Source organism: Manacus candei, unplaced genomic scaffold (genome assembly GCF_025592945.1).
Source record: "Manacus candei isolate 608988 ecotype Guabito, Panama unplaced genomic scaffold, ASM2559294v1 h1tg000025l, whole genome shotgun sequence".
Classification (NCBI taxonomy): Eukaryota; Metazoa; Chordata; class Aves; order Passeriformes; family Pipridae; genus Manacus; species Manacus candei.
In genome coordinates, this window is record NW_026138073.1 from 9,974,055 (window position 1) to 9,995,154 (window position 21,100).

At 45.0% G+C, this 21,100-nt stretch overlaps 1 protein-coding gene across 7 annotated transcripts in view; it reads left to right on the top strand.

Moving 5' to 3' along the window:
- GRIP2 (glutamate receptor interacting protein 2) overlaps positions 1–21,100 on the top strand; it is a 278,368-nt gene that overhangs the window by 159,239 nt on the left and 98,029 nt on the right. For 4 of the 7 annotated variants that reach the window (XR_007904685.1, XM_051788509.1, XM_051788514.1 and 1 more), the window contains exon 1: positions 11,453–11,559. The exons of the other annotated variants lie outside the window; for them this stretch is intronic. Coding sequence is in view for 3 of the 4 variants with exons in the window: in XM_051788509.1 (XP_051644469.1) it covers positions 11,481–11,559 (79 nt within the window). In the remaining variant the exon portion in view is untranslated. Of the gene's footprint in view, positions 1–11,452; positions 11,560–21,100 lie in introns of those variants that run through there. 7 annotated transcript variants of the gene reach the window in all.

The window sequence follows — 21,100 nt, forward strand, 5'->3', positions numbered from 1 at the left end:
GAAGAGGTGAGATGGCTCTTTGTTGTGATACACAGAGGGTCACAGGCTGTTTCTGGAGTGGTTTGGAAAATCTGGGTTTTGCTGTCCCTATCTGTAAAACTCTGCAAAACCAGAGTGATATCCTTGGGCTCCTTGTGCATGCCCATTCATCCTTTCTGTTTTGCATATAAAACCATGCGGGGGTTTCTGTGTTATTAAAGCTAAAACCAGGGGCTGGGGCTCTGTCCCATACCTTTCATTTATATTTCTTCGATTAACAATTTGTGCAGGCAGTTTGACTGGGCATCTCTTTTCTCTGTGACAACTATTCCAGCTGCCTCAGCTGAGAAAAGCCCAGGATGATGGGAGCAGGTGCCTGTTATTGACCAAGGCTTGTTTTATGTGCATGGGTTTGCCCACTGAATGCAGGGCCTTGAATGTCACCCTCTGCCCCATGTGTCCCCTGGCACAAGGGCACATCACAGTCACACAGAGGCAATCCCTGAGGCTGGGAAGTGCTGCTGATTTGCATCTCTGGCTTGCAAGCTCAGACAGGCATTTTTGGAGAATGGATAAAAATTTCCTTGACTCAGATGTCATTTAATCTGCTTTATCATAAAGAAGAAAATTGGGCCTTGAATTTGGAAAGTTGTAGAAGGTCCATGAGGTCAGCACTGGACAATCTGCAGAGTGTGTGAGAGAAAGAAATGCAAATTCACATGGCACTGTCATTTGACAGTTGCCATTTTTAAAATAAAACCCAGTTTGCCAAAATTGTAAGATGCAATGAACTCAGGCCTATAGAAGCAATATTTTTAAATATTATTTCAGAATTAGCATCTTACTGCTTATAAGGTGTGTCTGAAGTTTCTCTGTTGCCATTGTATATGTATCACCATAGAGGGTTTGGGTATTAAAACTGTGGATCTAAAGAAAGTTGTTTTCCCTGTTTGTCATTGAGCTACTTTCCTCCTGACTCCATTCCCTACATACAGCTATGGGAGATTTTTGTCCGTCTTCTAAGTCAGTGAATAACACAAAGTGGCTTGGAAGGCAGCATTTAAAGTAGGTGAGGAAATACCTTGATCTCCTTATCCCTTGTGCCTGTACAGCTTTTTATATGTAGTACCTCTTCCCTCATGTACAGGCGTCTGACTTTGTGTACTCATGGGGATGTGCCAAATCACAATTCTTCATTTACTTTGGAACTGACAGGGAATCTGCAGTGGGTCTGTCTGGAGGCCAATCTGCTCCTGTGCCCCAGGGCCATGTGAAGGAAATTGTATTAGCTTCTCAGTTGCTCTGCTCTCTGTGTGGCAGTAGTACTTTTGTTTTAATTGCAAAGGTCCACCTAAATTTGACAGAATTGAAAGGCCAAAATCACCCCACAGGCACCCCCAGTAAATTTTGTGTAATGCTGTTTTCCCGTCCTTGTTAAAATCTTAAAATTCAGGCTCCCACCAGGCTGCCCTGTGCCTCCAGTGTGACGTCTGGAGCAACAAGGCAAAATTATAATCCCACATCAGTAAAAATGAATCTTTTTCCTTAACTTCTTTCTTCTGTATTCACCTACAAAAATATACTTTTTACAAGTGCTAGCAAGATAGGAACTCAAGTTACCTACAGACTGATATTACTAGTATGGGATGTTTTATATCCTTGCTGGCAGATCTAGGTTTTCTATCCTGTCTCAGTGTAAATACCTGGTAAGGAAATAGGTTTTCATTTCATACTTTCACGGAATTACTTTGAATAGTAATGGCTAAAATGAAGTGGCTTTATTAACTGGCAAAATATTTTAACAATGCATTGCAGAAGAGTAAGAGGGCAAAAATAACGTGAAGTGAGATTTCAGCATTCTGGCTCTGGAGGAGTCTGGAAATGATAACAAGGCTACATATTGGCAAGGTATAAAGGTCTGTATTTTATTTTTGTGTTTTTGTAGTCTGGCCAAAAAAAGATGTTTCCATGAGATACAGATACAATCAGAAAGCTAAACAACATTGACTCTTGCTGTAGGCTGAAATTACAGTAATTTTTCAATTACTTTCAACAGATCTGGTGACCACCAGCTGCTCTCTTAATGCAAGTGTTAGCAAGTGCTTTTCTAGCTTTCCACTCCCTCCTGGATATGTTATGCGGCTCCTTTAGCTTGGCTAAAAGGAGTGATCTATCTCCTTGCACAGTGTGTTGGGAGTGATCTGTAAAGGATCTCTCTCTTCACTTTGAACTCTGTTGCATGAACTAGTTACATCCCACTCTAGTCATGGGAAGGAAAATAGCGCTGTGTGCCTCATCCTCGGGTCTAAGTCCTTGAAAAAAATTCCATTGTTTTCTTTTAATATGGCTTTATAAAAACTTTTCTCTCAATGTGCTGTGTTGTGCATTTGAGGCTCACTGGGTCCGACATGCTGGAGTCGGGGTTGTATCATTGCCCGGGCTGGCAGCCTAGTGCTGAACTCTTCTCCTCTTCTTGGTTTCACTCAGCTCCTGAGGGTTATTGTAACCTACTTTTTTTTGTGAGCGATTTCCTTTCCTCTCTCTTCCAATTGCTCTTTTTGCTTTGCAGAGTATAGCCAGATTAATCATACAAAGCCATGGAAATCAACAGCAGTGTGTAATTCAGGGCTTGGTAACTGAGCAGGGAGGGGCACAGGGAAATGGTTGTGCTCCTTACAAAATCACCACATGATATATCAATCCCCAAGACATATGTCTGCATTTCCTTTTTTTAACAATCTATTTCAAGAAACACAACCCCAAAAGGAAATTAAGTGCCTTTTCAAATAAATGGTCTGTCTTCGCAACCTAAATGCCCTGTCTCATCTGAGTGCATTGGAGTGTAGTGGAACAGTCATGAGATAATGTTTTGTCCTCATACACACTCTTTTTGTCCACTGAGAAAACATGCGTGAGCAGAAAATGAATGCTTTGGGCATTTGTCCAGAATCCTGCAGTGGTTTGCATCATATGTTGCTGTGTCTGTGCTGCTTGGATAGATCAGCATCCATTGCACTGGGGCCAACCACCAATTAAAGGAGTGATTATAAACCAACACCTGCTGAGCTGTCTTTCTGTGAGCATAATTTTCACCAAGGTACCTCAACCTAAACATGAAGTTACCAGAGGCTCAGCTCTCTCTATGAGAAGGTGTAGATTTTCTCTGCTGGCTGGCACGTAATTGAAAGGAAATATCAGCCTTTTTCAGTCAAAGGCTTTGCATGTTACTCTTGTGTTTTTTCCCTCCTCTCTGCTTGTATGTATCTTGTTTTGCTTAAAATGCATTTGCATATCTCTAGAAGTTTTGGGAAATTAGGAATGTAGCTGATACCTCTGGCAGTGAGAAAGGCAGAGTCTTTCTCTCCATCTAATTTATTGCCCAGTCTATTGCAACCATGTGAGTGGTCTAAGAAATTAAGGTAGTTGGGAGAGTCAGAACCCAGGGATCCACAGGATCTGTAGAATTTTGATGTACTTGCCATTAGAAGCTCCTTCCAGGGTCCAGGATGATCTCTCTAACCACAGTCAGACTAAAAAGAAAGAGACATTTTCCTGAGAAATAGACAATGACTGGGTGGTCAGGACATTTGTGTGACCAGAGAGATCCCAGCTTAGATCCCTGATGTGCCTGATTTAGATCTGCAGTTGGAATTGGCACCTGAGGTTATTTTAGGTTATCAACTATGACATGTAGAGCTCCTGTATCATCACAGAAACAACAAAAAAGAGTTACGTTTCTGCAAGAAAAAAACTATTTCCCCACTCAGATCCACTGCCAGTGCAACAGGAAAAGCCCAGAGATATGAATCCAATAACACAGGTTTCTCTTCCTGAAATAATTTTTCCTCTGCCTGTGAGTGAGGGCTCCAAGCTGAGCATTGGATTATCCAATAACTGTTCAGTGATCCCAGCTGGAAAATAAAATAGTGTCCAGTTAGTTTACCTACCAGCTGCTATTCCCATGTATTAGCAATAGCCGTGGTCTTACATCCCAGAGATACTGGCAAGGTCTTTCTTCAACAAAATCATCCCCAATTGATTAAACAGGAAGAAATAACTCCTTTTTATTTCTATGATATGTAGCTGAACAGTCATAAAGATGAGGCCTTTCAGAAAGCAAGGAATTTAAATAGTAATAATACACTGTCTGTGTTCCTCCTGTAAAGCAAATGTTGCTTCCCTGAGCAGTTCATTTCTAATGCATTTTCTTTCTTTGAATCTATTGTCGTGTTTTTGATGAACTCCCTTGCTGCCCAGGAAGGAGCTATTGCTTACAGTTTTGTCTTCGAGCAATGAACATATAATAGATATTAAAATGACTCAAGAAAATCAGGTACCAGAGCGCCCGTATTTATACATTCCTTTCTGGGAAGAAAACACGGAGAAATAGAGGGGATAAACCAGACTGATTTGAACAACAAAAAGCAATTCTGGCATCCCTCACAGGGAAATTAAAATGATGGTGCTGTTTCTGATATATTTTTATTGGAAGACAGTTAAGAGCTGAGCTCTTGTGGAGCAGGTTCAGACTTTGTCTGTGGGTCTGTCTGGCTAAGGTGGTATCATTTGGCACAGTGGAGCAGTCTGGTTTCAGGTTGCCAGCAGCACAGGAGACGTGCTGATGGTCAAATCCTCCATGGCCAGGTGTATCCTGATTTTGGGAACTTCACAGGGTGACGTAAACCTCACACAACCCCTGACCCTGCCGCATATCCATTTTACTGCTTGTTAATGCAAGTGGATTAGCCGCAGTCTTGAGCTCATGCTCCTGGTACTCCATAGGGACATAGCCAAGGAGAGACCAAGAGGTTGGTCCTGTTCCCACTCCATCAGGTTGTAGCCATTGGGTAAACTTCAACCCAAGGACAGAATATCATCAACCCTTAAATCCTGTCACAGCTAAGGGTCTCCAGAGGTGACTTTGGGTCACAGAAGGAAGTTTTCTCTTGTATGTCCCCCTCAGGTATGGGTCAGAGCCTCGATCCTCTCTGTTTGCTGCTTGGGGGCCCATTTCAGGTCCATGCTGAGTGTCGCCACCACTGCCCCAGGGAATGTGATTTAGAACCATAATGCCTGGAGGGTGCCCAGTCTGAGCAATGGGTTGGGGTGGTGGGACCAGTGCTGGCTTTAGCCATGGTCCTGGTTGCCAGAACCCTGTCACACTCAGAATATTTTCCAAAAAAACTCTTTATCTGCTACTTTTACTGTAACTTGGGGTAACATGATATTTTCTTTTTCCAACAGTTGCACCACTTTTTTCTCCTGCACATAAGCATCAAATGCTGTTTGCGGAATATTTCACTTGCTCTTATTTGGACTGAAGGTTTCTGTTACCACTGGCCCTTAGGGGACCAATTTAGCTGCACTGAACCAGTTTTGGTGTTCAACTTCTTCTTTTCAAAGAACTGCATTTACACATCAGTTGAACCCTTTGCATGCTGGCATATTCCACACTTCCAGCTCAATGAATGTTTAAAAATTATATGTCTATCCTCACACACAGATATGTCTCTGCCTTCGAAATGGTGGGGGGACATGAAAGTCATGCTGAGAAGCGAGGGAGATTTTGATGTAAGCGATGTCCCACCAGGGGCACAACCTCATTCCAGCTGAGTGAGGTTTTGTGCACAGAAATGCAAAATATTCAGCCCATGTATCATTAAAGTGTTGCAGCAAAGCCTCTCCAAGACAGTGAGCGCCTGAGTAAATTCTGCATTGCTGACCAAGTCTCAGCTCTCTGCCCCAACCTGCACCATGAGATCGGCTTTTGCAATGGCGAATGTGTCCTGCAGCATCCCATTGTTCCCAGGGTTCTTGTCCCAAGTGAATCTTCACCCTGTTGTTTATCTTGTGGCTTTCGTACCTTGATGGACAAACCTGCAAAATTCAGTCTGTCCTCTTCCAGTCTTAGTAAGAGATGCAGGCAAAGGAAGTAATTTCATAGTCTGTTGTGTTTTTTCTGATAAAATACACAGGATTAAAGATCTTTGGGTGCCCATAGGGATTACACTTGGATATTGGGAATGCATTAAGCGTGAGTACTGTTTTAGATTATGACTTTCCTTAGTTTGACCAGAGTTGTGATGTTGATATCATGGTGGAGGAGAGAGAGCTTTGTGTTTTATTACAGGGAATTTTCAGAAGCATCATTCTGCCTTCAGCACGTGGGTCTTTTCATGAGGTTGGTGCCCTGCAATCACACAGATACTGTAGCAAAGCCAATCTCACTGTCTCGTTTGAATCATCTTCCCTCAGTTGCATAGGAATCAGCCTATTCAGACCTTACAGGAAAAAGATACCAGAGCCAAAACAAACTCCTGGAGAGGATCCCTGAAGGTGGTAGGTGCATACATCCTGCACTGAGTGTGCAAATACTCCTCAAGTCTATATATTCCTTCGGGACCATTGAGCAGGATCCTTATTTCCCTTCAGATTGTAGCATCTGAGTGATGGATGGCAGAACTCTGCCTATTGCCTGCCTATCAGTTTAACTTCTCAAAGCCCTTTTGGAAGCCATGGTACTGTATAAGCAGAATATATAATTATTTAGAGTTTGTTTTCCTGTAGCTGTTGGCACAATGGAGCCCAGATGTTCTTTTTCACCCTAGTTGGCACAATCCTTTCTCACTGTAGTATGGAGAAAGCCTGATGAAAATAGCTCAAGGGACTATGATGCAAATGTTAGTACTTAAGATCTCCATCACGAGCTGGAGTGACAGAGATCTGTACTGGGTCTGATATGTGGTGTGCTGGGGACAGAGGTGATCTAATGCTGTGCTGTATAGATTGTGTTTTACTAGTTGTGTCTTAGTATTAGTAGATTATAGCCTTGTAGCCTGCACATGGATACACTGTGTGCAGGGTAAATCAGAATGGTTCTGTGATCTGTCCTCAGCATGGCTGACTAGACAGAGCATCCAAGAGAGGCATGCTCATGTATTTCCCTTCCTGTCTCGTGCACAGGCTGTCATCCCCGCCGGCTCCTGGACACTGCTGCTCAGTTCTGCATAGTCAGACTCTGCTATTTAGGGATGGCACCGAAGCAGCATTATTTGTTTGTTTTTCCTGTTCCATATACACATCCTCCCCTCCCTTAAAGCCACAGAGAAAGTGGGGTGACACATGCAGAAGACCCCTGCATTGACCACCCAAAGCATGGGACACCTTGCTCCCCCAGTTCTTCCCCGTGCAAAACACAGGTCTGAACTGTTTCCGTGCTTGGTGGCAAACGGGGTGTTAAGCTGATCCTCAGCACGAGCCCAAGACATCAAGGGCTGGGATACATTTATTTGTGGTGTATCCTCTTGGCTTTGGTAGTCAAGTTATTAAAATGAGGCTTGTCAGCACACAGAAGAGGGTTGGGGGGGCTTTGCATCTTCCATGCGGTTTGATCCTGCTCAGCTCGTTAACACTCAGTTGCTTTTGTGATTAATTATTTAGTCTTCTCCCTTGGTACTGGGGTATAATAGCACAACCCCCATTTCTGCTGAGATTCACAGTTCTTTGCTTTTCCCTGCAAGCCTTTCACACCACCTCGAAGCGCAGAGCAAGGCAGTCCAGGCTGCAGCACTTAAAGAGCCCCGTCAGCCCCCGAGCTGCTGCTCGCCCTGTGGCACTGCCACAGCTGCTGGGCAAGGACCAGGGCTCTGCCTGTGGGTGGCCAACAGTCCCAACTCTTGCACGTACCAAAGTCAGTGAGGAGCAGTGGGAGTACTGTCCCTGAGTGCTCTGTCCCTCCAGATACGGCCTCTCACCAACGGGTACTTGTGTAAGGGCTGGCATCGACTCTGGGTGCAGTCAGACACAAGACTTGCAAATTGGAGATGAACTTGTCAGTAAAGAGACTTTATTTGGGGAGTCAGGCTCAGCAGCCCTCTTCCATTTCTCTTTTGGATGTATTTTGAACAGCTTTCAGTTCAAGTTTTTGTAATCACCCAAGCGTTGCTTCTTCAACCTTTTGTTTTTGGAGGTGTTGCTTGTTGCCTTGATTTGCCGTCTGTAGCCATTTGTACAGAGAAGTTTGTCAGTTCTCTGCACAGAGCAGGGACTTATGCCCATGGTGGGGCAGGTGTGGGGTGCTTCCTGAGTGTGCTGGTGCGTGTTCACACACGGAATGTGTGTGGACAGGCATAGGGTGAATCTGCCCAGTGGGTGCTGTGGTTGGTACTGGGGTTGTGTTTCAAAACAAGTGAGCTGAGAGCTTGCAACACCCAAACTATCACCTGTTCTCTGGAGGCCTCAGGGCCATGGGCCATGTGCAACTGGTGGCCCAGGGAGAGCTGGCAGGTTCTCCCAGTACTGGAAAGCACCTTCCTCCTTCCCCAAATATCCTTTGCTGTGCTTCCTGTGTGAAGCTGCTGGATAAGGCGAGGCCTGGGGTCTGAATAATTAGCAAGGAATTAGCTGTGTTTTCTTCATGACACAGTCTCCCTGCTTCCTCTGATGTTTGCATCCTTCTCCTTTCATCTCATGCCTCTGTGGCAAGTGCCTTGCACAGCCATGGGATGCGTGGGAGGCTCAGCCAAGGGGCAGGCAGGCACATCCCAGTGCAGCAGGGTCTGGAGCTGGTGCTTGTGGATGTGCCAGATGTGACTCGTGAGAGTCTGTCCTTTGCCCTGCTCTGCTGCTGGACGAGCCACCCTTCCTTCAGATCCATAAAACAATGAAATGTCAGCTCCCCTTCCCACCAAAGGTGTTGGAAAAGCCAATTACTTTATGCTTAGGAAGCTGATGAAGCATTAGTCTGTGTTTCTTTATGTTTTATAGCAGTCCATAAATTAAATGGAAACTCACAATGATCTGGAAGGGAGCCAGGAAGAGCAATTATTTGTCAGAAAGACAACATGACTAATGGTTTTGCTACATGTTAATTGAAAGCATTGAAAGTTTTAGCAAAGTAGCACCCGAAGGCAGCCAGTACTGAGTGTCTAGAGCAGACTACAATGGGCTGCAGCACTCACTCCTGTTCAGGAAGATCAGTAGTAACCAAAGTGGTTAATTGAAGACCATCTTTAAATTTCCCCATAAAAGGTTATAATTTTGCAATGTCTCATCCACTGGAGATATTTTGGTTGACCTCCCAAGGCTGTACTTTGGTGTAAATCTGTGCAACACCATCTTTGGGGCTGTGTATGCAGATGTGAAGTGCAGAACCATGGGGGTTCATACCCTCTGTGTCCACATGCCCTCACCATAACACGCAGATCCAAGACCTCAGACACCTCCCAGATGGGCAGGTGTGGGGCCCTGTGAGCCCTGTCTGCCCACCACAGCGTGATGGGGACTGTCACCATTGTGGTGCTGAGTGCCACTGAGGCCCTCCCTGTCCCTGGGGCCACATCCAGCTTGTGGGAAAGACTTCTCATTTCCAGTCAGGGAATTGTAGTGTGTGCCTCCACCTCCAGTGTCCATTAGTAGCTCATAAGTAGCCCGCTGGGTCAGGGATGCCGAGGGTAACAGGTAAGCTGGAAAGAATCCAGAGCGGAGGCTGGACCAGCTACCCCGGCAATTAGGTCATAGTAAAAATAAAATCATGCCCCAAACACCCATTTCTTTTTCAAACTCAACCAACTCTTGAAATTACATTTGGCTGCATCATATGTGTGGGTACACCAGGTATAGTTTTTCACAACACAACAGCATTTTAAGACCCCAGTATCGTAACCACTGAGCCATATTGGTCATGTTGTTTATTAAGAGTTACCATTTCAAGGATTGGGTCTTAATATATAAGCTTCAATTTATACCACTGCTTAGTCTACCTAATGGTCATGGAACTTCATGTTGCAGGGAAACTAATACATGTAATAACTTGTGGGATTCAGGCTGTCTATAAGAATATGTTTACCTTCTCATTTTTCAAGAAATTAGCAAAAAAAAAAAGATGGTTCTGTAATAAAATAGGTGACCTAAGGAAATTTGAAATACTCATTATATACATCTTGGTAAAGTCTTACCTTTAAAATCATTAAATATCTGAAATTATTTTATTTATATTATATTGTATTTTAAAATGCTTTATTATATTCTGTGGTGCCCTGAGCACCTTGACTTCATAAATAAAAGAATTATGTAGAGTCTTTGTAATATGAAAATTAATGCTTAAATGCTTAGAGACATAAAAATTTCAGCAGATTTTCTAAGGCTAGTGATAAGGGTTCATAAACATGTTAGTTTTTCCACTCTTAAAGATTTCAGGTGAATGGAGTAAAAGAGATGTTAACAAAACCTGTGCTCTTTTAATAAGAGACTGGAGTGTTTGGAGGGCAGTGTACCCAGCTGTTCTACTTCAGCACTCTAATAACATCTCCAGACATTGCAATAGCAATAAAGCATGACAGGATTGTATATAACTCTCTTTATCACTTTTTTTGGTAATATGAGGAGAGCATACAGCAACCATCTAACCTGTGCCCCCTTTCAGAGCCTGTGTCAACTTGGGGCAGTTATTGCAGAGGGCCACCATCCATTGTTTTAGTCTCTGACTCACTTGAACTCCTCTGGGGGGTGGGGTGGTGCATGTAGTGTGTTTTGCTTCTTGGAAGGAACCAGGAGCAGGACACGCCTGTGTGTCTGTCCCACGTACCTGCCGGGAGAGGCTTCGGGCAGAGGGCAAAGCCAGTTTGATGCAGAGGCATATTCAATGTGCTCACCCCAGCTTCTCTCCTGAGCTGATCTCAAGTCCTTACCTGTGTTATTTAGGTGTTCTTGCCCTGGCTTTGCAACCTGGGGGATGAGGCAGGTAGAAAGCTCTGGGGTGAGAGCGCCTTAGTGCTTGGCTTATGGTGAGAGCCTGTTGCAGGGTGGGCATTGGTGCTCTCTCCAGCCTGGGGTCAGGTTTCCTGAGCCCTGGGCAGGGTTGGTGGTACCAACCCTCCAGCTGGTGAGGCTCTGCACCGTGTACAGGAGGATCTGAACATCACCACAACATATTCCCTGGCAGGGGAACAGCTCCAAAGTCTCAGTGGCCAAAGATTCGTCATAGGATAACGCTGCAGGCAGTCTCTGAATGGACAACCCATTAGGCACACAGAAACTGTGGGTTCTTTTCCCCTTTGTGTAAATTTGCACATCTAATGATCACTTGGGTAGCAGACCCATAAAATTGCGTTGGATGGAGAGATTTCCAAAAGGATGCTACTTGACCTCTGCCTCCCACTCTTTCCGAAGCTTCTGAGTAGCCAGGAGGTGTCCCAGAAGAGGATAATTAGGCTTGTGCTATTTCAACTTCCTCTGATCCCTTGGAAAGAGTTAATTACAGTCTTCTCCCTCTTGCTCAAAGGTGGCTGGGTATTATTATCAGAGCTGTAATTATTCATGCTAATTGCTTACTTGGAGAGGGAGAAAGCACGAGAGAGAAGCCCCAGACTCCCCATCAGTGGTTAGCAGAGCAGACCAGGTGCACTTTGCGCAGGCTGGACGGAGGTGGTGCTGGGGCTGGAAGGAGGTTGGGGATGCTGGAGTGCTTGTGAGCGAGCCGTGGAGCAGAGCTGGTCCTGCTAATGCTGCCACCTCCTCCGGGACTGAGGAAAAGGAGCATGCACTTCTTGCAGACCTTCCTCCGGTGGAGGGCACTCCGAGGTAATTGTACTGCTGATTGGAGTCTTCATTTGTTTTGTGGCTTAATTTACCTTTCATCATTTATTTTGTTTCAAATCTTCCTAGGAGAGAGCAGGGTGGGTTGCGAGATGCATGTCTGAGGTTTGTGTTTAAGCTCCCCTGCAGATCTTGTCGCTGATATTTCATTAACTGAAAAAAACTTCTGCCATCCCCTGACTGCCTTGGTGTTGGTGGGTTTGAATTGGGAAGGGGAAAAGGAGGTGGCATGTCTGTCTTCTTCCCTAGTTATAGGCTTTTAATAATAAGGCTGATTTCCTTTGGAAGCTTATTCCTATAACCAGAGATGGGGATTACCTGTTAAAAGCAATGGATTTAAGCTTTATTTGTTGGTGGCTAGGGGTATCTGAAGTGTGATGGTCCTGATTAGACGCTTTGAAGGAAGCAGCATGGTAAAATATAGCAGCCGTGGAAACTGGTATTTTGTGTGAAAACGCAGTGGGAAGCTGTCTCCTTGGGCATACCTGGAGCAGTCTGGGGGTGGTGGAGTGCCGTGTGATGGCACACTCTGGCTTCTTCTGAAGAGACCGAATTGTTGGTGAGGTGGGAGCTTGTTTGGAGAACTTGAGTCATCCCTAAGAAGTAATTATTTTATTTTATTTTATTTTTTCCTGCAATAGCAGGACTTTGTGTTCTGCTTGACTAGGGTTGCAAACTGCTCCTGGTATCTAATCCTTGCATGAGTCAGTGCGGTGGTGAGTGGTCCACTGTGGTGTGGGCTGTTTTCTGTTGATCTTTCTGTTTTCTCTTAAGCCTTTGATTCCTGCTGTTCTTAAGGCAGAGGAAAACAACCTTAAGAATTGCACATCTAGGTGACATGAACTATGCAGGTTTTAATAAAATAACTGGAAGGAATTGCCTCCAAATAGCTTAGGATGTTCCTCTGTCCATTTATAAAGGTGTCTGTGCTGCCGTCCTTATGGACAGCAGCCATGTACTGTGCTGGAAGCCAAACCCACTGCTCTGTCTTCTGGAGATCTAAAATTATTATCCTTGTGCTTTAACTTCCTAATCGACCGTAATTATGTTTTAACATACTGAATAATCTTTGCATCTGGATGTTTTACTACTCACTAAAGTTACACAGGCTTTCCAGGTTCATATCCTCTCCCTGACAGAGAAATTGTCTGGGGACAGAGCACTGCTGGTTGCAGGGACTGCAGCCATCCCTATCCTCTGGGGTGGGAGGCAGGGAGGGGGGGTTTCCCTGTGAATATCAGAGAAGTTTGGATTTACAAAGAGATCAGAGGCTCGGGCCACTGTTCTGTTAACAGGTATTGTGTTGCTGAGCCTTAGCTGAAGATTTATTTGTAGTTTTCTAAGCCTTTTGCATGCTGATTATTGAGAATGCTGGACACCTTCAAGAAGCCACAGAATACAAATTTACAGCAGTGATACAATAGAAATGTGATAAGTAACCCAATCCATCCAAATTTGGATCCCCTAAAGACAGGAAATTTTTTACTTCCCTTTAAATCTATAGGAATGAAGAGTCTTACTTCCTGGAGTCTCTGGTTAAACTGCAGGTATTTTTTTTCTTTAATTCTTTCTTCACCCCATATTTTCTGACAATTACCACTTCCTCCTTTGCTGTTCTGTTCCCAAGCTATGTGCAAGTGACTCAGCTAATTGCTGCTTACTGCTTTCCTATGGACCTTAGATCTCTCAAACACCTCCTAAATAACGCTGTTGTAGAACATTAATACACCTTTGTGTGTTTTTAATAGCAAACTTCCTGTGCTCTGCCAGCAGCACTTGCTGCCTCTGTGTCTGTGGTTTATTCTTCATGGTGGGGTTGCAGGGCTATGAGTGACTGTTGACCTTCTTGCACCCATGTCACTCTAGTTCAACTCCATGTGCAAATTGCCTGGGGAGGTGAGAAATCTTCAGGCTTTCAGACCTGATCTTTGCTTTACAGGGGTTAAAATATGGTGTGCTGCTGCCATCAAGGAGAGTGATGCTCCAGAAGAATATACTCTGGAAGTTACCAAAGCCCACAGGAGACTGAGATCTCACTAATGAGGGAAACACATCCCTTCATGGAGGAACTGCCCGACACACAATACATGGCTCTTATTGAGGTCCCCTGACTATGGGGCTCTGCAGGAGTAGAAAATCTCTAGACTTCATGTCTTTTTCAAGTCAAAAAGGGATTCCTCCATGGAATGTTTGTGTCCCTTATTTCTATGTGGATATCAGAGTTAGAGTGTGTAGGCAGGGAGAACCCTTAACTATTATTGGATTTTTCCATTAAGCCATTGCTAGGAGAGAAAAAAAGCCTATCAGGTGCTGTGCTCAGAATGTCTCTGTTGGGTTAATGCTGGCTCTGGACAAACTGGGGCTAAGCTATCACACTGCCATGGTGTTCATTCCTGTCCCCCAGGAAGGGAAGTGACAGGGCTGGTGAGAGCAACTTGTCTGCTCATTGTTGGGAACCAGTGCTGTTGTGTGTGTGTGTTCAGTGGCTGCAGGGTGACCAACATGCATCCTGGGAATGTTAACTACTGTTTTAGCAGTAATAATAGTAATAAATAAAATTAAAAAAACATAGCTTCTCTAAGTGTCCTGGAATGCCTTGTGCAACTAGCTGACCTTATGTGCCATAGGAAGAAAGATGTAGGATGTCTAATGTTGGGGAGTCCCAACCAAAGACAACATCATTGCCCTTGACCTGCTGACATCCATATTTTGGGAATGCAGGTAAAGAGTCTTGGAGCAAGGCAGCTGCAAGTACAGGACTGGGTAAGAGGCTGGGAAGTGAAGTCTTGTAGCAGTTTGGTGTGCTCACTAAATGCCTGCCTTTCATCTGCAGTTGACCTGCGCTGGAGTTGGAGCTAATTGGGAGATGTACAGACAAGCCTTTTGGAAAGCAGGCATGTCTAAGCAGGCTTGATGTGCTTTGATCTGAAAGACTCTCCTGTAAGCATCAGCTGTCCTTTCAATTGATTGCTGTGGGAGAGAGGTTTTATGGAGTGAGATGGCACAGTTGGGTTTACTGGATTTTTTAAACTCCTGTGGTTGAAATCAGAAAATGCAGATGAAAGGCTTTGTAAGAAGCTGGCTTTGGGAGCAGGGGGACTGGGGAAGCTGGTGCTCCAGTCCACATCAACTATTGCAGTAGTTTGGGCTGTTATAATTTTGACAGAATCCATTAATTGAAAGGTTACATCAGTCAGCACTCATTGAGTTTGACAGATCTGAGACTCAATGCTAATTCATGGAGCAGCTCTACCTGGGGTGTACATGTCTTTAGGGGCTTGGGCAGCCAGCAAATCATCTGTGCCTTTGAGTTCTTGCTCCATCTACTCCTGGTATATCTGGGTGGGGGAAATGCAGGAGGGAGGCTTTACACAACTGGGCAAGATTAGTGAATATCAGAGAAAAAAACCCAACCAACTCAGACATCTGTGCATTAGCTATCTGAACAGCAGAGCTGACCAAACTGCACTTCCCAGAGAGTACCTACACTTCTCCATGGCCACCCTGAGCAGGATTCTGTGTCAGGCCCCAACAGTGGGGCTGTGCAGCCTTAGAGTGGTTTTTCTACAGATTAGCCCTGGGAAACGTTCCAGATACAAATAATTGTCTGCTCTAAAGTGTAACTCCTGCAGCAGGTGGTGTTCCTTGGGGTTGACTTTTTGAGACACTTTCTGAAACAACATTGTGAGGAACAAGTGCTGATTTTTATTATTTTTTTTCACCCCCGAGATATTGCTATTTCTTTTCTTTGCCCTCACAACACTGATGAGGGCATCCTTCATTATTCTGATCCCTGGCAGAACTTTTAAACACTTACTTTCCTTGTCATTTTGTCTAAACAGTGACATGTGGTGGTGACATAATGTGCCAGAGACACACGTAATGAGCTTCTGTGGAGAGACATACACAGTTATGTGTGTATATATTTTGCTAGCTCTTAAATGTATTGGCAGTTTCTCCCACATTCCTTTGCTGGTGCAGCAACTGATGGTGGGGATTTTGTGGGTTATCCCCAAGCTATCAGGTGGGTGCCTTGCAACTTCCTGCTTTATTCCACTTCCCATGCTCAGCCAGAGTTAGAACATCCTTTACAAAGCAGTGGTCACTTTTCATTTTCCAACATATACGAACTAAATATTCTCAGTAGTATTATCTTGACAACAAATAACCTGTGCTGCTCCTGTTTTACACTGTATTATTCTCTTACCCCCTTGGCACTATGCAGTGCCCACTACACTGTTTCCTGCTGAAGTCCTCAGCAGCTCTAAAGCTTTGCTGCTGTCACTGTGTGAGGGCCTCATGTATCTCCATCATCAGAAAACAAATGCTGATCTACCAGAGATCTGGTTGAGCAGTCCTGAGTGTGAGGCTCAGTGGAAGTAACGTTGTGTAATCTTACTCCTGACATAATCAATACCTTGGTGCAGGAAGCTCTCGTGTGAACTTAACATCACTCCCCATCACCTTCTAGTTGGCTGCTCTGTGCCTTCAAGAAGGCCTGACTTCAGAGGCTGATGTATGTTTTTCCTTTCTCTACTCTTTGTGAGACTTAATTCAAGTTAGCACACAAATTTTGTGGCTTGCTGAGTTTATGTGAGGGGAGCAGCAAAAACAAATGTCAAAACAGGCTCACTTCCTATCAAAGATTGGGAAGGAAGAAGATAAGGGGTATCCTGTTCGTCTAATGGATTGTTTGGATTATCAGCAAATTATTATGATGGCCACGTCAGGCCCTCCTGGCTTTAATACCAGATTTGTGAACCCTGAAAAGCCTGATGCAGCTGGGTTGAAATCTGGAACCTGATTCTCCCTGACAGCTAGGGTTTTTGTTTGGTTTTAGAGTGGTGATTTTTGTTGTTATTGTTTTACTTTTTTTTTTAATTATTTTTTATTTTATTTTATTTTTTTAAACTATCTAGCAGTTATTTGTTCTGGTAAATAACTGGACATCAAAGCAAGAAATAATCAACTGCATCACAGCAGCACCTTCTTTCTTGCAGGGTGATGTTGTGACCCTGTATATGTATGTGTGAGAAGAAAAATATTAACCTGCATCTCCTTCTGTCCCCGTTCTCCTCCTCCAGCTCTCCGTTAGCCATTTTAAAAGGAGTTGTGGAGTCCAACACTCCCAACTGAAGGGACGTGCTGCTCCCTCGTGGAGCTCCACGCATTGCAGGCGAGACCAGATCACGGCGCTGCTTTGCCTTGCAGCCTTAGGTACAGCCCTGGTGTAGCAGCCTCTGAAACGACTGATGCTCCTTTTAGGAAGGGAAAATGAGGTTTCACAGGTGATGAAATGAGGGTTTTTCCTGTCCTTAATTTCCAGCCAGCCCCTGCCTTGGGATGGAACATGTGGGAATAGATCGTGAAGATGGCTTGGCTTTGGAGGGTGGGTAAGGAAGGGTAAGGATGTGGTTCTGGGGAGAGGTTTCTCTAGCCTTATTTAGAGGTTAGTTGACCTGATATGCCCAGGATGTTAGACGCTTGCCTGCATGTCCAGCGTGCTCCCTACAGGCAGCCCTGTGTCTGCAGTGCTGCAGCCTGAGGCAAAGGCAAAGTGCTGAGCGCTGCCAAACGTGGGGCTAAATCTCTCTTACAAAGAGGGGAGCAAACCTGAGGTCTGGGCTGTTACCAGAGAGGGGGAGGAATTACCTGAGAGAGTTCAATAAATAAATGGTCTTTAACACGTCTGCTGGAGTGAGGTACCTTTTTGGAGAAGAGCCCAGATGCACGGGGAAGGGGGAGAGGTTTGAAGCCCGGCTGTAATCGCAAGAGGGCAGAGTTGGCTCATAGCTCCTGAGCTCCTCCAGCTCATGGACCCACCACGGGGCAGCGGAACTGGCCTTGCCCGTGGCACTGGTGGCAGCCGGAGCGGCGGCAGTTGCTGGGCTGGCGGCATAAATGTGACTCCATCCCTCTGACTGTGCTCTTCAGCACCATTGTTACCTGGGGGAAATATATAAATAAGACAAGAATATCTCTTGTGACCCTTTTCTAGTTGCTTTGAAAGGTCAGTGGTACCCGTGCTACACTTGTGGGCGTGTCTCTATGGCATTAATAAAAGCTTCACGTTAATATTGATGTTAGAATTGAAAACATAAATCGATTGTTAATTAGCAGCTGCATTGTATCTCGAGCAGTGCTGGTAATGATGCATAGAGGCGGCTTCCCAAGCAGTGTCTGCTCTGAACTGCACAAATGGCATAAATGCAGATCACAGGTCCTGTTGGCATTTAAAATAGCAGAGGTGTCATTGCCAATGAACACATCTTCCGAGCAGATACTCAGCAGGCTACTACTACTGGCATATTCTGAGCTTATATTTTGTGACATTGCCTGGAAAGAGCTGGAATGGTTATGATGGGAGACTGCCTCCTGGTCACCCGTTGGTCATTGCTCTTGGCACTTTCAGGTAATGCAGAAATTCAGAGTTTGAGGCTTCTAAACAAATTCTAGATTTAGAATGTTAGGAGGAGACAGTGGAAAACAATGACTTGGATTAGTTCAGCCAATGCTTCTGGGATCCTGCCAGTGCAGGTACTTTCATGAAATCCTCCTTACTGAGCTTCTTGTCTCCCTCTGATGTGCTCTGTCTCCGTGTAGAGTATCCTGGGATAGGGGAGACTTGTGTTTTAACTTCATCAGATCAAGAGCAGATCTGCTAACATACAAGTGCCCACACATGAGACACTGAAGTCCCCTAGTCGTAGCCACTTGGATCCTTGACTGGAGCCAAAACCTGCGCTGAGGATCTGGGCTGCACACACAACCTGGATGCTGAAGCCAGTTCATCAGAGATGTGAAATAACTTGAAACTGAAAATTTGAAATAGACCAAGGCTGTGTCATGTCCCTGAGCATGTTGTCCGACTGAAGAAAACCACCAGGTCATCCTCCCCACCTGCACTGCCATCACTCTAAGTCCATGAGTACAGATGTCTGTCACATGGAGTGGCATCCCAGGCTCCCAAGTGTTTCCCAAGAGTGGTCTGTGAAGGTAAGAGATGCCATATAAGCTGCCTGCTGGCATCAAACTCAAGATGAGGGAATTTGTAGACTGTCCCCAGGACAAAGGAAATAGTTGCTCACTTGAACTGGTTTTCACCTTGCTCATGGAAACCTGTCACAGGGAAAGGTACAACTGGCCAGTGGTCCAAGGGCTCTGCAGGGCTGTGGTGGAAGATAGTTCCTGTTTCCCACACCACGAGTCCAATTAGATCAAAGTTCTAAAGCCGACTGAAGCACAGCAGAAACATCTTGTCCCTGGGAGCTTAGTGGGGTTGTAAAACTGAAGGCAGAGCCATGCCATCATCCAAGTCATGCTGGCAATCTCTTCTGTGATTGAAGAGTAGCTCCCCTATGCAGCATCATTAGGGTTCATAGTTAGCTCTGCTGTCTGTCAATCTGTCGAGCATCTCTTGTGTGAGTCTGCACTAATCAGGTGCAGTATGGTGTCTGTATTATGGATCCTGCTCTAATGAGGTGATAGTAGGTGGTGCATGCCATTAACCTTCCAGGCTGTTCTAATTACTCAGTTTCTGATCATGCTTGTATTAGTATGTGATGGCTGAACTCAGTAGAGTGTTGCTGGAGCATCATAGGCTCTGCAGACTTCAGAGCTGACTCCTTCCTTCACTTCCCCCATTCCCCTGCTCCATGCACGGCATGAGAAATATAAGACTGAAGCACAGACTTGGAGGAAGGGTTGGGGGAAGGAATATGGGCCAAAAATTACCAATAATGCAAAAGCAAACTGCAAAAACCTCTCAGGTTTTGTGTGTGTTTGCACTTAGTAATTTTCTATATGTTTCTTCTTAGTCTTTTTATTTCCCCCCTAATTTTTATCTTCTCAGTCCTGGAAGTTGTTTTAAATGGGACTTCCCAAATTTACACACCCACCCCTAATTTAGTTCAAGCACTGCTTTAATTCTCTTCTGACCCTACCTGAGCCCAGCATTTTCACAGGAAAAAAACCCCAAATCTGCTTTCACTGGTTAGTTGTGTTTGCTCTCTGGTTTGCTGACTGGGTGACTAACTCCTTGGGCTTGTAACCCATAGAGAGGTGGTGTCTGGTCTCACACAAAGCGGTGCTTAGGGTGGGCTGTGCTAGTGCAGGCATGCAGATGTGTCTCAATAGCTGCTGGAGCAGAGCCAGCTCTCAGCAGCACCAGCCAGGGCCAAGGGTGATGGGGTGTGCTTGCCTAAACAAGCGAGCACTCCCCTCCAGAGCAGATGGGTGTCTGTGGTGATGTAGGAGGGACTGGGGGTAGGACTGCCAGCTGTGGACTCCAAACTGGAGCAGCAATGAGAGGCATCCCAAACCCTGAACACTGGGGTAGGTCTTCAGGATGCTGTGCTCAGCAAGAAGTGGTCCTACCTTCCATTGATCCAAATTTCATTGCAAAACCTGAGGAGATATTTCCCAAGTACTGCAGATGAGTTGATAGGAAGATACAGAGGAAAAAGGACTTTCCAAAGTGAAATAGGCACAGTGGGAGGCATTCAGTTAGCAAGGGAGCTGGTGGTAAACATTGCCCTCATCTTGATGGAAATGCAGAGGGAATGCATATGCTGGCACACTTGAATTAGTTCAACACAACTGAAGAGCCTCGTCTAAGATGTAGAGTAACAAATGAATCTGATTTTACTTAGATCTGAACTTGTCCTTAGGCAATGATATTTGTCTCAGTGAAGACTCATCTTGTACTGTATGTTCATTATAACTGAATTCTGTTTAAGGATGCTCATGGTAGTGCATCCCATAAAATAAAATCAATTACGCTTCAGCCATCTTATCTCTACTAAGTATAAAATGGGGATTGATTGTGCCTCTGAGAAGAAAATGCCATGTAACAGTTCTCATCTATGTTTAAATGTGTTCCTGGTAGACCAAAATCATTTAGAAACAGCTGCAGCAAGAGTAGGATGCTGGGCCTGGATGGGAGCTGGCACTGTCTTGTCCTGTCCTCAGAGATGGTGTAGGAAGAGTCCTATATTGCTTTAATACAGCATCCTTTTTGCAAATGCACTTAAACAACAGTCTGGAGACCAGGACAAAATGTAATACCTGATCAAATCATGCTCTTGGTGTGACAGAATAGTTGCAGATGCAATGGCAAAGCAGTCTTGTTTAACAGATTTTTATCTTCTGTACCAGTGGATTCAAAGGGATGAAAAAGATCTGGAGTGCTGGGCCACAGCGTGTGGGAGGAAAGCGGCCTCTGAGTCATGGGTGGTTATTAAGTGACAGCAGAATTGAAATGCCTTGAAAGCCCCAACTGTGCACCCATGTAGGCTGCTAATTGTTGATGATCTGCAAAGTCCTGGCTGAACTTCTGAAAGTGCCCTCTTTCCCTAAAGGAAAAGTGAAATAAAATGGCCTTTTCACCAGCCTCTCAGTTGAGCTCTGAAAGCGTGTATGACACAAAAGGCACAGCCTCCCCTTGGGCTGCCGGTTGAGGTGGGATGGCATTGCTGCCTTGGGGCCCCCAAAAGCATCTCCCACCACCTCTCCTGTGGTACCAAGC